The sequence below is a fragment of the Pelophylax lessonae genome (genome assembly GCF_965119305.1).
Source record: "Pelophylax lessonae genome assembly, chromosome: 1".
NCBI lineage: Eukaryota > Metazoa > Chordata > Amphibia > Anura > Ranidae > Pelophylax > Pelophylax lessonae.
The window spans coordinates 294135751-294152421 of NC_138768.1; the positions used below are offsets into that span (position 1 = coordinate 294135751).

The following is a 16671-nucleotide window of genomic DNA, read 5'->3' on the forward strand; positions in this document are numbered from 1 at the left end:
TGCATATGCTGCTTATCCTATTCCTCAATCTTGATTATGCTAGCTTCCAACAATGTTTTTGGTTTAGGGCACCACCAACACCCAAAGCCTAAATTTTCTGCACTTGTATGACAGGTATACAATTTCATATCTAATTTCTTACAGCAGGGCCCGTTCCTGCACCCAGCAAGAGTAACTGCGAGGGGTCAAGGTGTACCCAAGGCCCAATTTTACTGCACCTGTATGACAAGTACATGCAATTTCAAATCAAATTTTTAAAAGCAGGGCCAGTTCCTGCGCCCAGCAAGAGTAACTGCAAGGGGGTTATGGTGTTCAGGTACCACAACACCCAAGGCCCAATTTTTCTGCACCTGTATGACAAGTACATGCGATTTGAATTATTTATGGAATTTTTAACAGCAGGGCCCAATCCTGCACCCAGCAAGAGTAACTGTGAGGGGTTGCTGTGTTCAGGCACCACCAACAACCAAGGCCTAATTTTTCTGCACCTGTATGACAAGTACATGCGATTGGAATTTTGTATCAAATTTTTGACAGCAGGGCCTGTTCCTGCACCCAGCAAGAGTAACTACAAGGGGTTATGGTGTTCAGTTACCACAACACCCAAGGCCCAATTTTTCTGCACCTGTATGACAAGTACATGCGATTTGAATTTTGTATGGAATTTTTTTAACAGCAGGGCCCATTCCTGCACCCAGCAAGAGTAACTGCGAGGGGTTGCTGTGTTCAAGCACCACCAACAACCAAGGCCCAATTTTTCTGCACCTGAATGACAAGTACATACAATTGGAATTTTGTATCAACTTTTTATCAGCTGGGCCCGTTCCTGCGCCCAGCAAGAGTAACTGCGAGGGGTTGTGGTGTTCAGGCACCACCAACAACCAAGGCCCATTTTTTCTGCACCTGTATGACAAGTATGTGCGATTTGAATTTTGTAACAAATTTTTAACAGGGCCCCTTCCTGCATCCAGCAAGAGTAACTGCAAGGGGTTGCGTGTTCAGGCACCATCAACAACCAAGGCCCAATTTTTCTGCACCTGTATGACATGTACATGCAATTTGAATTTTGTTTTGAATTTTTAACATCAGGGCCATTCCTGCGACCAGTAAGAGTAAGTGTGAGGGCTTGCGGTGTTCAGGCACCACCAACAACCAAGGCCCAATTTTTCTGCACCTGTATAACAAGTATTGCGATTTGAATTTTGTATCTTATTTTTTACAGCAGGGCTCCTTCCTGCACCCTGCGTATTTCTTTTTTATAATTTTGGCGTAACAGATCCAAATCCATACCAGACCTGAAGGGACTGGGTGGAACCCTACGCCGTTTTTTTCTCTTTTTTTTTTATCCGTATTGCCGGGAGCCAACAATACATTACAGCAGCGAGCAAGTTTAAATTACATTTTTTCCTTTAGAAATGTCAGTATTGCTGCAGCAAATGTGCCACTTTACAGGCACATTAAGGGAATCCCCCAGTTACGATACAGAAAGGAATTTCTAATTTTTATTGTTTCACTTTAAGCACCAGTAAAATCACTGCTCCTTTAAAAACGATTGTTTTAAAAAAAAATTTGCATTGGTACATGTCCCCCAGGACAGTTCCCGGACCCCCATACACTTTTTTTGGGCAATAACTTGCATTTAAGCCTTTAAACATGAGGACCTTTGATTTTTCAGGTTCAAGTCCCGTAGACTTTAATAGAGTTCGAATGTTCTAACAAACTTTTCCCCCGTTCGCGGTGTTCTGGTGCAAACCGAGCAGGGAGGTGTTTGGCCCATCCCTACTAAGCAGTTCTGCATTTAAAGCCTGTATTTAATATACAAGTTACCCTACTGTTACATAGTTACATAGTTAGGTTGAAAAAAGACACAAGCCCATCTGGTTCAACCAACAATGTTGGTTGGGCTTTTACTTTTCTTCTTCACTCCTGTTTACTACTTCCAATCCCCTCTGCAGATGCTTCAAGGATCCCCTACCCCCACCATTAACAGGCCTGGCAAATTGACAAGGCCAGTGAAGTAGCAATTTTTGTAGAAGGAATTGTTAACTGAAGTCTCTGTGTTTCTCTCTTCCATTTATGCATTTCCTTGGAAATGTTCCCCAGAAAGTATATAAAACCATAGGATTCTGCATAAGCTTAATCTGCTTGATTTATGTGTATAAATAATGTCACAGGACCTATAAACTAGTGGAATAGACAGCCTTTATATTATAGATGTACTTTGCTATTTTTGTCCTTTAGCAATATTTTATTCTAAATGCAATGTGGTTTTGTAGGTGGAAAAACGTAATCCCATTGGTGTCAAAGCCATGCCGCAACTCAGATGCCCATTGTAGCTTCAAGGGGTTTCTGTAAAGACCTTACTGAACATTTGCTGCCCACTGTGACCCTCTCAGCAACCTCCATTGTATCACAACAGTAATTTATCTTTGAGATTAAATCTTTAACAAGAAATATGAGGTATGCAAAACACCTACTGAGAGTCATGCATAAGAATGCAGATAATGGGATCATATTTTACCAGCTTCCCTAAATAAAGTATTTTCTCTTTTTTTTTTTATAACTGAATTTTAAAAATGATATGAAGCAGAAGAACAGCAATTCTTTTGAAAGATTACTAAAATGAAAATAACATATTAAAAAGGAATTATGGATTGGATTTTTTTTAACTGTAAACTGGGGACATATAAATATAAAACATTTAAATGTAAGATACAACTGTACTGTCATTGAGACATTTGTGGGCAAATGATTAGGAGGGCAATACATCAAAAAAATGAAACTTCAATTGTTCAAGGACCCTGGTAGTGAGACATCTTAACCCCTAGCTAACAGAAAGTGCTGCAATCCTAAAAGCTTAGACTTTTATGGACTGAATATGTCTAAATAATATAAAGACTTAAAATGCTGATCAGCCAAAATTTACAAGATAAAATGAAAAACCAATTAAAAGATAAAGTAACAAAAGCAGCTTTCCTTTGCAGTACTTTTTTTCTGCTTTTAGATATTCTCAGTCTGGTGGCAAACATGATTTTGCCAATTTACTCTGAGCCAGGCCATCCTGTGCCCATCCCAGCCTGTGAAAGGAGAAGCAGTGATATACGCAGTGATGATCTCTCTGTCACTCTGCTTCTCTTCCTATCAGCATGCTTCTTTTCACATTAACCCGAGTCCAGTTTTTCTATACAGAGACTGCAAGAGGTTCCAGGTCAAATCCGAGTATTTAGAATGCTTACATTAAAAATAAATAAATGTAATGCTGTATTAATGATAACAAAATGCAATCATTTGTGTCTTTTATATCTGCTTAGAGTCCAGCTTTTAAAGGTTCTTTGTTGGTATGGACACATACCATTCTTTTACATTTTGCTATGAGTGTCGTGTAATAGGGTGACAGATGAGTGAAGACTGTACCACAAATTCCATTATAGATGTCTAGGGCACCATGAACTGTAAATACGTCATAACTGTAAATGATCAGAACAGAAATTAAGAATGCATGTGTACCTTGGTTATCTGAATTAAAAATGGCAGTGCCAAACAAATTTGAATTTTACTTTACTTTTTTGTTACATTTTCTGACCACCACTAGACACTTGCAGAGAGGTATTTGTAAACCCAATACCCAAACCCTCATATTCTGCAAGCTTTGCCATGTTCATGTCATTTCAATATTCATATTTCAATATCAATATTTTTAAGACTGTAGATTTCACTAGTGTTCCTGCATTGTTCAAGAATTTTCTGTTATAAGAATAACGCCCTGTCCTTGTCTCCCAATTGTTCTGTTGCATTGTCACCCTGCCACATAGACTTCTGGTAGAGATTTTACAAGTAGTGGTTTCATCACAATTTATGCAAACATTGCCCACTGTTGTCAGCTTCAGGAAATATGCCTAGAGAAATGCCATGCCAACATCACTGGACAGCAAATGGTTGCAACAAGGCTATAGTAATTTACCAGCATTGAAAGGCAACAAAGAATAAAATAAAGGTGAAAATAAGAATCTTGTTAGAAAGATAGCAATTATTTATAATACAGAGCTTTAGAAAAAAAAAATAATTCAGTTGGGGTTTGCATCTACATTAAATCAAGCAACAAATTGCAGAAGATTTTTTTTTTCACATCAGTATTGATGTGTGATCTACACAGTTCAGCGATATATATATATGTTTAAAGCAAACAACTTTCTGCTTCTAATTGCCAGTTCTATTGCTATAAGATGGTTGGTGGCAAAAGGGTTGACAAGGTATTAACAAGTGCATGTGTCTAGGCTGCATGGTTGCTAAATGTTCCCTATAAATAATGTACTATACAATTAGTAAAATTTGGTTTATTCATACCGCATCTCACAAAAGTAAGTACACCCCTCACATTTTTGTAAATATTTTATTATATCTTTTCGTGTAACAAAACACTGAAGAAATTACACTTTGCTACAACGTAATGTAGTGAGTGTACAACTTGTATAACAGTGTAAATTTGCTGTCCCCTCAAAATAACTCAACACACAGCCATTAATGTGTAAACGGCTTGCAAAAATAGTGAGTACCTCCCTAAGTGAGAATGTCCAAATTGGGCCCAATTAGCCATTTTCCCTCACCAGTGTCATGTGACTCGTTAGTGTTTCAAGGTCTCAGGTGTGAATGGGGAGCAGGTGTGTTAAATTTGGTATTATCGCTCTCACTTCCTCATACTGGTCACTGGAAGATTAACATGGCACCTCATGGCAAAGAACTCTCTGAGGATCTGAAAAAAAAATATTGTTTCTCTACAGAAAGATGGCCTAGGCTATAAGAAGATCCTGAAACTGAGCTGCAGCACGATGACCAAGACCATACAGTGGTTTAACAGGACAGGTTCCACTCAGGACAGGCCTCGCCATAGTTGACCAAGGAAGTTGAGTGCGTGGGCTCAGCGTCATATCCAGAGATTGTCTTTGGAAAATAGACGTATAAATGCTGCCAGCATTGCTGCAAAGGTTAAAGGGGTGGGGGCTCAGCCTGTCAGTGCTCAGACCATACGCCACACACTGCATCAAATTGGCCTGCATGGCTGTCATTCCAGAAGGAAACCTCTTCTAGACATAATGCACAAGAAAGCCTGCAAACAGTTTGCTGAAGACAAGCAGACTAAGGACATGGAATACTAAAACCATGCCCTGTGGTCTGATGAGACCAAGATAAACTTATTTGGTTTAGATGGTGTCAAGAGTGTGTGGCCGCAACCAGGTGAGGAGAACAAAGACAAGTGTGTCTTGTCTACAGTCAAGCATGGTGGTGGGAGTCTTATGGTCTGGGGCTGCATGAGTGCTGCCAGCACTGGGAAGCTACAGTTCATTGAGGGAACCATGAATAGCAGGATCCCCTTCCTTCGGAGACTGGGCCGCAGGACAGTATTCCAACACGATAACAACCCTAAACACACCTCCAAGATGACCATTTCCTTGCTAAAGAAGCTGAGGGTAAAGGTGATGGTCTGGTCAAGCATGTCTCCAGACCTAAATCCTAGTGAGCATTTGAGGGACATCCTCAAACAGAAGGTGGAGGAGCGCAAGGTCTCTAACATCCACCAGCTCCATGATGTCGTCATGGAGGAGTGGAAGAGGACTCCAGTGGCAACCTGTGAAGTCCTGGTGAACTCCATGCCCAAGAGGGTTAAGGCAGTACTGGAAAATAATGGTGGCCACACAAAACATTGGCACTTTGGGCATTTATACTTAGGGATGTACTCACTTTTGTTGCCAACAATTTAGACATTAATAATGGCTGTGTGTTGAGTTATTTTGAGGGGACAGCAAATTTACACTGTTATACAAGCTGTACACTCACTACTTTACATTGTAGCAAAGTGTAATTTCTTCAGTGTTGTCACCTGAAAAGACATAATAAAATATTTACAAAAATGTGAGGGGTGTACTCACTTTTGTGAGATACTGTATTTCCATCCCAGACATATAGGGGGAGATTTACCAAAACTGGTGACCTCAGAATTGGGTGCAGCTGTGCATAGTAGCCAATCAGCTTCTAACTTCAGCTTCTTCAATTAAGCTTTGGCAATAAAACCTGGAAGCAGATTGGTTTATATGCAGAGTTGCACCAGATTTTGCACTCTTCAGTATTAGTAAATAACCCCCATAGTAAAAAGGTAAGATTGCACTTCAATCTGTCATGATATGTATACGTAAATCAAACAGACATATAGGGGGAGATTTACTAAAACTGGTGCACTCAGACTTGGGTGCAGCTGTGTATAGTAGCCAATCAGCTTCTAACTTCAGCTTCTTCAATTAGGGTCCTTTCACACGACCGCTCCGCTGCTTAAGTCCGCTGCGGGACTTTTTTTTTTTTTTTCACGGAGCGGATGACATTTGTGTCATCCGCTCCGTGTGCCCACATATCATCCCATCCGTTTGCGGATGATATGCGGACATAATGTAAGTATATGGCACTGCGGATGTCAGTGGATGACACCGCTGACATCAGATTTTCCTTCCTTTCCGTTTTTTACACGGAAGAAAAAATGGGGTTCTGTTCCATTCGAAAAAAACGGAACAGAACTGAAAGGAGGAAAATCGGATGTCAGCGGATGGTATTCCGCTGACATCCGCAGTGCCATTCACTTACATTATGTCCGCAAATCATCCGCAAACGGATGGGATGATTTGCGGACACACGGAGCGGCCGTGTGAAAGGACCCTTACGCTTTGGCAATAAAACCTGGAAGCAGATTGGTTTCTATGCGGAGTTGCACCAGATTTTGCACTCTTCAGTATTAGTAAATAACTCCCATAGTAAAAAGGGAAGACTGCACTTCACCCTGTCATGATATGTATACGCAAATCAAACAGACATATAGTTTAATGTACTCTGAACTACTCTCAAACTCCTTTAGCAAGATCAAATCCACCTAATTTGTATCTGCAGATAAATGGGTTCTTATTTCCCTCTTTTTATAAGTCTGTAATTTAAAGAATGATGTGCATTTCTTTGTAAAGGTATCAGAGTGGAAGACGGTAGAAGGCTGTATGGCTAGTATAATCTAAATATTTTGACATGGGTCATAACAGAAGGGGAAATCTAGTTTTGGACAGTAATAAAGACTTTTTGGATTTGTCTTTTTTTTTTTAATTATCAATAAAAGGATCAGTTGGGTAATGAGGGTATGTTTATACTACTGTATATCTTTGGGTTAACTAAGGTTAGGTACTGTATGTTGCACAAATATCCTGCCTAGCACAACCCTCTGGAGCACTTATAGTGTAAAGGAGCCCATTACTTGTCCCTTTTGAGGGAAAACGCACATTTCATAGAGCCCATGATATAGTCTATGTCAAGTCAAAAACTTTTTCTTGTTATCGACTAAGTGTGGAAGGGTTGGCACCCCTGTTTGCTATCCAGGGCTCTGTTAGAAGGTTTTCCCTTACTTCCTGTTTGCTTACAAGGGATTTACTAAAAACGTGGTAAGGGAAAATCTGCAAAAGGTACACAGACAGAAAAAAAAAACCCGACATAGATTCTAGTCTTCCTCTACTCTACTAAAAAAAGCATTTTTGGTTCTGTCTATCTTGCTGTTTGAAAGTTGCCCTCACTTCCAGTCTAGTAAAATGTTGCCAGCAAGGGAGGAAGTGAGGGTAAATCATGTTTAACAGAGCCCCAAACAGCAGTAATAACTGACAGGGATTGGCTGGATATATACTTTAATGTATCCCCTGGTGCCAAAGAGTATACATTCTGGTATCGGTATAGCAGTATAGAGCAGTGGGGGAGGAAGGGATGGTTATAACTGAAGCAAGGGATATAGAAGAGTAGAATATAATAGAATACTAGGGAGATAGGAAAGGATTCTAAGATCATTGCTGCAGATTTGGCCTGGTCTGTGTCAAATTTTGAATTTTAAAGAAAAATTCACCCTAGTAAATCGCACAATTTTAATTTGACACATGAGATAAAAGAAAACTGGTGGGAGGATGGCAATTTGGGTAAAAAGTCACACAATTACATCAAAGCTGTGTCTAGCCAGTTACAAGGCCTTTAATCAATTTCATTAAGGAATGACACATATTAAGTGAAAACGTTATTGAAAATGTAAAACAAGTCATATCGCATTCCTGAATTTCCACAAATAAGTTCAATTGAACTTACCACTACTATGAAATACAGGCATCAAGGACAACCACACATGCCTACAAATGTTTTCACAGCACTTCACAAGTCCCAAAATTCTGAGTGTTGAGATATACAGAAATGGATTTCAGCAAGCAAGTTGGCGTTTGGCCTTATTCTTTCCCAATCTCCAAAGTTTACATATTGCATAATCAATTTGATGGGGGCCTCACACATTAATAGGAAGGCACTTTGAACAAGACCTACACATACAGTGGGTAAGTATTCAGACCCCCTTAAATTTTTCACTCTTTGTTATATTGCAGCCATTTGCTAAAATCATTTAAGTTCATTCTTCTTCCTCATGAATGTACACATAGCACCCCATACTGACAGAAAAACACAGAATTGTTGACATTGTTGCAGATTTATTAAAAAAGAAAAACTGAAATATCACATGGTCCTAAGTATTCAGACCCTTTGCTCAGTATTTAGTTGAAGCCCCCTTTTGATCTAATACAGCCAGGAGTCTTTTTGGGAAAGATGCAACAAGTCTTTCACACCTGGATTTGGGGATCCTCTGCCATTCCTCCTTGCAGATCCTCTCCAGTTCTGTCAGGTTGGATGGTAAACGTTGGTAGACAGCCATTTTTAGGTCTCTCCAGAGATGCTCAATTGGGTTTAAGTCAGGGCTCTGGCTGGGCCATTCAAGAACAGTCACGGAGTTGTTGTGAAGCCACTCCTTCGTTATTTTAGCTGTGTGCTTAGGGTCATTGTCTTGTTGGAAGGTAAACCTTCGGCCCAGTCTGAGGTCCAGAGCACTCTGGAGAAGGTTTTTGTCCAGGATATCCCTGTACTTGGCCGCATTCATCTTTCCCTCGATTGCAACCAGTCGTCCTGTCCCTGCAGCTGAAAAACACCCCCACAGCATGATGCTGCCACCACCATGCTTCACTGTTGGGACTGTATTGGACAGGTGATGAGCAGTGCCTGGTTTTCTCCACACATACCGCTTAGAATTAAGGCCAAAAAGTTCTATTTTGGTCTCATCAGACCAGAGAATCTTATTTCTCACCATCTTGAAGTCCTTCAGGTGTTTTTTAGCAAACTCCATGCGGGCTTTCATGTGTCTTACACTGAGGAGAGGCTTCCGTCGGGCCACTCTGCCATAAAGCCCCGACTGGTGGAGGGCTGCAGCGATGGTTGACTTTCTACAACTTTCTCCCATCTCCTGACTGCATCTCTGGAGCTCAGCCACAGTGATCTTTGGGTTCTTCTTTACCTCTATCACCAAGGCTCTTCTCCCCCGATAGCTCAGTTTGGCCGGACAGCCAGCTCTAGGAAGGGTTCTGGTCGTCCCAAACGTCTTCCATTTGAGGATTATGGAGGCCACTGTGCTCTTAGGAACCTTAGGTGCAGCAGAAATCTTTTTGTAACCTTGGCCAGATCTGAGCCTTGCCACAATTCTGTCTCTGAGCTCTTCAGGCAGTTCCTTTGACCTCATGATTCTCATTTTCTCTGACATGCATTGTGATCTGGAAGGTCTTATATAGACAGGTGTGTGGCTTTCCTAATCAAGTCCAATCAGTATAATCAAACACAGCTGGACTCAAATGAAGGTGTAGAACCATCTCAAGGATGATCAGAAGAAATGGAAAGCACCTGAGTTAAATATATGAGTGTCACAGCAAAGGGTCTGAATACTTAGGACCATGTGATATTTCAGTTTTTCTTTTTTAATAAATCTGCAACAATGTCAACAATTCTGTGTTTTTCTGTCAGTATGGGGTGCTATGTGTACATTCATGAGGAAGAAGAATGAACTTAAATGATTTTAGCAAATGGTTGCAATATAACAAAGAGTGAAAAATTTAAGGGGGTCTGAATACTTTCCGTACCCACTGTATATACAGGTACTCTGTGGTGCTTGCTTTTCATTTAAATGACATGTTTAGCCACTAAAGAGTGGTGACAGACAGATTTATGTTGTGTTAAATAACCCCTTCCCATTAAGCCCATGTTCGTTTAGGTGGGTATTTATGTATAGGATGGGAGGGGAGCTGAGTGAAAGCATGGGTTGGATAGTGTCAATGACAACAACCAAAGGTTTCAAAAGTTCGTTAAGGGTTTATTTACATCTGCAAATGCACCCTTCCTGCTATTAGATGTGAGAATCCCAGCTACATAAGAGATACTCAATGAGGGTTCCCGCAATTAGCTTTGAGTAGGCAGCCCCACCAAAAGCAATGGGAGGCTGCCACCTCTCGCAGCTAATCATGCCCACTCACAGGTAATCGCTTATGCAGCAATCACATGTGAGTGATCAGCCCTGAATTGCCCGTGTCCAGGGCACTCACATATGATTGCTGCTTGAGAGTTAACATGCAAACATGTGCGATTAGCTGCGACAAACCGGCAGCCTCTGTTGCTTTCAATGGGGCTGCCTCCTTGCAGCTAATTGTGGAAGTTTCCACTGAGGTTCTCATAGCTCATCGCAGGCAACATCCATTTGGAGGTGTGCATATTCAGTGCAAACACAATATCCCCCACGCACACATGCAAGATAACTAGTTGTTCAATGAAGCTGGATGCTGTAATGACCATAGGTTGGAAACCGTGGATACTCAAAGTGAAGAAATGTCATCAGCACACCAAGGATTCCTCTAAAGTGTCCAAAACTTTATTCAGTGGTCACATTCAGTGGTACAGCAACGTTTCGAAGCCATGCAGGGTCCCTTCATCGGGTAAGTGGCCAAGCAATATTATGTGTACATTATGTGACCGCTGAATAAAGTTTTGTACCCTTTCAAGGAATCCTTGGTGTGCTGATGACATTTCTTCACTCTTAGTATTCAGTGAGCACTTCTAGGGTGAATTTCCACTTTAAATACCTTCTGTTCCAGTTCTTTCCTGTATGTCTTCTCATATTCCAGCCTTTCTTCAAACTGGGTCAATCTTTTCCTCAAAAAGTTAATTTCTGTCTGTGCACAGTCAAATCGAATTTGCCACTCATCTGCTACATAAATAAATAAAAAAAATATATATTGTTCATAGTTTGAGCACGTAGCAAACAGAATAAAAAATATGAATTGTTTTTATTTTGTTCTTCTTTGTAACATTGAGTTAAACTAGGCTAGACCACCATCACTTCCAGCACAACATTGGTTCTCAATGTATGCAACTATATTTAGTGTCTGCCACTCTGCCATTTTCTCCACTGGCTTCCGATTGCCCAACAAATAAAATTCAAAATACTAACAAAAGCTTACAAAGCCATTTACAACTCTGTCCCAAGCTACATCACCAATTTTGTCTCAATATATTATCCTTTCTGCTCCTCCCAAGACCTCCTACATTATAGCTCCCTTGTCTCCTCCTCCCATGCCCATCTCCAGGAGTTCTCCAGAGCCACTCCCATCCTTTGGACTCTTTACCCCAATATGTCTGGCTATCTCCTACTTCACTTTTAGGTGATCCCTGAAAACCCATCTCTTCAGGGACACCTATTCTTCCTTCAGCTAATAAGTAAATCTTATATTTCTCCCATCAGTTTCCTAACAATTATTACCTTTTGTTCCACTTGCCCCTCCCTATTAGATCATACCCACTCAGGAGAAGGGCCCTCCTAACCCTCTTGTATTTAATTGCATTGTTGCTGTGCAAACAGTTGGTGCTAAATAAATCCTGTATAGTAATAATAATAACGAATCTAATGCAATAGCAGCTATTTAAATACGTTTAGTAATTTTGTATGTTTTTTTATGAAATCAGGAGCTTTCTAGATCACAAACTATAATTACCTACAACCACTCCTATCTACGTTACTTGAGAAAGTGCTAGCCAATCTGACCATTGTTTTCCCAGTATTGCACAGGAGTCATTTGGCCAGTTTAATTGCAAATCATTTTAGTTGAGCTGTTCTTTAAGTTTAATTTATTTACAACTCAACAGACCTACCTGTTATAAATTAGGAAGTATTTAAGAGAGTTACCCACTGTACACAGAGGGTGGCGTAAACAATGAGCATTGAAAATACTTTTAAAATTAATTTCCAAATTCCCTGTGCCAAAGTCTGGTAGCTATCCTGCCAAGTTTAAGCCCTAACTGTTTTTCTATGTTTCTACTGTGGGAATCATGTAGTGATTGGCCTATTAGTTCCAACCTAAGGTGCACAATTGCTTTGTCAAATTGTCACACAGTTCAACTGTATATGCCCATACTTATTTAAAAAGTATTTTTTTTTCTGTGGAAAAGATAAATTCCAAAGCAGTATAGTAATCATAAAAATAGATAATATCAGAAATGTCTCTGTCTGGACACTGAGGTTGAAAAAATGTCACTGGCTTAGAGGAATGAATCTCTGTAACTGGAAAATCGTAGGTGAATATTTGGAGGATGTTTTGATGAATAGAACAATTATCTGGCCTTGTACTGTAGACAATACCACACACAATTATCTGCTGTTCTTACCTCCTCCAGGACTGCCTGTACTAAGTTCCCGAAGTTGGATTTGTTGTTGCGCTTCCTCTAGCTGCTTTGACACAGACTCTAAGTTTTTCTGCATTTGTTCAAATTTAACCTTGGCAAAAAAAGAGGCTTCATGATTAAAGACAAGGTACATTTAAATGTACAAAAGAGAACAGACAGGAAATTATACATTTGAAGTCAATAGATTGATTAATACATAGACTGCGAAACTCTTTTAATTCTGTAAAAGGCTTTATTGAAGACCAATCTGCCAAAAAATATGGGAAAAGAACTAGCCTAATTACAAAGAGTGCATATTTTTACATTTTTCTTCTTTGTCTGAACAAGTTAATATTAAAAACTGAGACGTTTGGCAACCCAAATTACATTATTTGTGGGGTCAGTTGAAATAGTTGATGATAACAGCATATACTAACAAAGGTAGTCATTATATTAACTCCCCACAGGGCTATCATATAGGGAACAACAAAAAATTGTTTATCGTGTCTAAACAGTACACAAAAAGATCTACCCTTGACCTGAAACTCTTCCTGAAAAATAGCAGTGCACTTATTGTGCCTACAACCTCATGGTAGGGTGAGATCTTGTAAGCGATTGTGCCTCTCACTGCTACTCTCATGATATTTTAGATAAGAATCGGTGATAAAATTCTAGTGCTGCTGACAGTTATTCTTGTTAGAGAGTCATTGGATGGGAGGCTCTGACATGAGGAAGCATAGGCTTGCTCTTCTATCAAGAAGGAAATCACCACACAGAGACATGGCATTGCTATAGTGCATAGTACACAAGTCCTGGGGAAAAGATCAGCTGCAGGGAGCCTACAGGTAATACTGTTGAAAAGACCATTGCATTCGGCTTTCCTTTTTTTGGGCACAACTTCCACAGTACAAGTCATTTTTTAAGAGGATACTTATTGTAAATGTAATCTGCTGCTATTGTGTTCCCATGCTTGAACCCTATATGTGCAAAAGTAACCTAAAATGAGAACAAAAAAATATATAGGCTGCCATTGTTGATCTTCCGAAAATTCTGAAAATTCTAAAAAACTAGTAACTCTAGTTGTCATGCTAATTCATTACTGACTGAGTTACTGACAGGAAACAGTTCTAAAGACCTGACATTACCAACAGCATGCTTGTTCCTTATGAGAAGGCCAGCAAAGGTAACTTCCTTGTTACTCTCAGTAGAAGATTCCTTATCAATAATGTTGTTTTATTGAGATTTTCTTTTATTCTAACCTAAAATTGGCATGTGCTAATGCAGTGTAGTATTTTGCAAAAGTAGTAACACACCCAGACACAATCATTATGCTCAATGTTAAACTTGTTGACCGAGGATACTATCCAGAAACTTGTAGACAAGAATGCTTGCTCATATTTAGTGTGCTCTAATTCTTTATAAATGCTTCCAAACAATACATTACATATTTTAACAACTAATAATACATAGATCTGTGTTACACATGAGTTTCTTTTTGCTAAAACTCTGAACTGTTGTAATGAGTTAACAAGCCGAAGTACCGCAAACTTCTAATTAAGAATGATTAGAATGTATTTTTTTGCACGGTACAATAAATCCAGCCCATTTTGCATGATTGCAAGTATATGTGATAATGTGCTTACCTGCATTTCTGCAATCTCTCGCGCTGCTCGCAGCCTTTCTGCTCTCTCACCTTCTAAAACTTGACAAGCTACTTCACCTTTGAATCGTTCATCAGACAGTTCAGTCATTAAATCAGTGATCTGTAAAACACCAATTTTTCTCAGTGACATTTTATTTGATCTTTCATAAAATAGGTGTACGGCATCCGATTAAGTAATCAAATGTGACAAAAGTTGTATTTTTTATGGCAGGAGCAAATTCATTTACTCAATTAGCGCATTTCAATAATTAATGCACGCAAGAAGAAAATGATGTTGTTACAATGTAGGGTCAAAAGGCACTGCAAAAGTACAATAACCTTGAGATCCTAATAAGTAATTAGCTTAGACTAATGAAAAGAACATTAGGCAGGAAGGCAAGTGTCAGATTGTGCATTTTAGTAAATCTATATATTTTTTTCAAATTACAGTAAGGAAATCTACGGGTCCTAATGTGAAAACTAGACTATTGTTACCCAAGACTTTCTGGGCTTTCCAGTTGGGTGTTGAGATGTCAATAGCATTGAATTATATATTTTATTTGTAAATTACTATATTTTTTCTCTCTTCCACTTCATCATTATTACACTCTGCCCTCTTTTTTTAAAACTAGCAGTTATGAAAATTATAAAATATACATTAAAGTGGTTGTAGCAATAACATTGATTTCATGTTTGCCTACTAAATATTGTACTAATATTGTATTAATCCCTCACAATTTTCTAATGCTATGCTATTCAATGTGTTATTGTATTTGCTTGCTATGTGTTCTTTACCTTATATGCAACTGTGAAAATAATCTGCACAAGTGTTGTTTGTGCATGTGATGAGTCGGGGGGGGGGAGTATAACATTTCACTATGATATCGAAATGGGAGGAGTCAGTGTAACTTTATCTCTAGTTGTGTGGAGTGTTAATTGTTAACTGCTATGAGCTATACAGCCCAACCTGACAAAAGTCCATACATGCCTCAACATTTACAGATTTTGGTAACTGCTATGAGCTATACAGCCCAACCTGACAAAAGTCCATACATGCCTCAACATTTACAGATTTTGGTAACCTTTTCTATTTGATATTTACTCTTCTGTCCACCTCTGGACATCTGTGGCTAAAATCAGCAAGAGAACTACAGGGAGAAGGGGAAGGAGTGCTGGTAATATTGATAGGAATAAATAGGCTTTTTGGTTTTGAAGTAGAACTTTGACCACCCATTAAAAAATATGTGCTGCTGCACTAAATCCACCTAATGCCGCTTCTTGTGATGGTGTGGCAACAATGCTGTGCTGCTCCTAAATTCACAGCACAGGAACCACTCCCATGTAGGTTGTGCCTGTTTACATTACAGTGGGATGAGAAAATCTTGTTATCGGCATTGTAACTGCTGATTCATACGCCTGTAGCTTGTGAATCAACACCTGGCCACACCTAGTCCTGCCCACTGCTTTTTGGATTGAAAGTACTGCCTCTGTTGCTGAAACCCTCCCACTGAGAGCTGAAGTGTCTGGGAGATGGAGCTTGTGAGACCCAAATGATGGAAGATTTGGGTCACTCAGGCAAGATAAAGGTAGGTTCTTGATTACTTTATAAGGCCTGTGCATCACATAGTACCTAGATTTGGTTTAAAATGTTATACTGAAGCCTTTATTTATACTTTAAAGCGGAACTATACTCACCTTAAATCCACTGATGCGGCATACCAAAGCTCCCGTCAGCCATTATCATCTTAAGGCAGCCGGTTTCTGGGTCTTGATCGCTGGCCACTTTAACTGGCCATGTGAATGCACTGCATTGACACATTGCTACAGTGAGCTGCACATGCACAGCTCACTGTACAGGGGAGAACAGGCAGGTGAGTAACTTTATTGCAGAAGAGCAAAAGCATGTCTGTTCTGCATTAAAACTCCTGCTCGTGGGGCGTGGCCTGGCTCGGCATGAGATAGGACGTGAGTAGCTGGAGCTCCGCCGGAATTGTATCCTGCATCATCTATCCTGTCTCCCCGCGACGGCTTACCGAGACCCGCTGCTCCCCGGGACACTCCGGAGCCCGACCTGCTATGTCCCCGCCGAAAAAAACGTCCAAGGCGGCCGCTAAGCTCGATAAATTCCGCCGCCAGGACGGAGAGTCCTCCTCCCAAGATGGCGCCGGGAAGTCCCAGGCTGTCGGAGCTGCGGCGGGTGCAGACACAGCAACAGTCCTGGAAGCCATATCAGCATGCCAAGCGACCCTGACTACAAAGATTGATGAAGTAAAGGTTGATATCTCCTTGATTAGGCAGGACATGAGGCAGCTGCGGGACAGGGTGACCGAGGCTGAGAACAGGATCAGCAGCGTGGAGGACTCCCTCCCCCCACTCCAACACTCCACTGACCATCTTCAACAGCAAGTCCACCAGATCCTACAAAAGCAGGATGATCTGGAAAACAGGCTGCGCAG

General features: G+C 40.2%; 1 protein-coding gene across 1 annotated transcript in view; it reads right to left on the reverse strand.

Annotated features, from left to right (window-relative positions):
• The window catches only part of MYO18B (myosin XVIIIB), an 842989-nt gene that overhangs the window by 346317 nt on the left and 480001 nt on the right, over window positions 1-16671 (reverse strand). Inside the window, exons 27-29 of the mRNA XM_082258232.1 lie at window positions 14217-14336; window positions 12577-12685; window positions 10998-11122 (exon numbers count right to left, since the gene is read on the reverse strand). Coding sequence (XP_082114358.1) covers window positions 10998-11122; window positions 12577-12685; window positions 14217-14336 — 354 coding nt within the window. The remainder of the gene's footprint in view (window positions 1-10997; window positions 11123-12576; window positions 12686-14216; window positions 14337-16671) is intronic.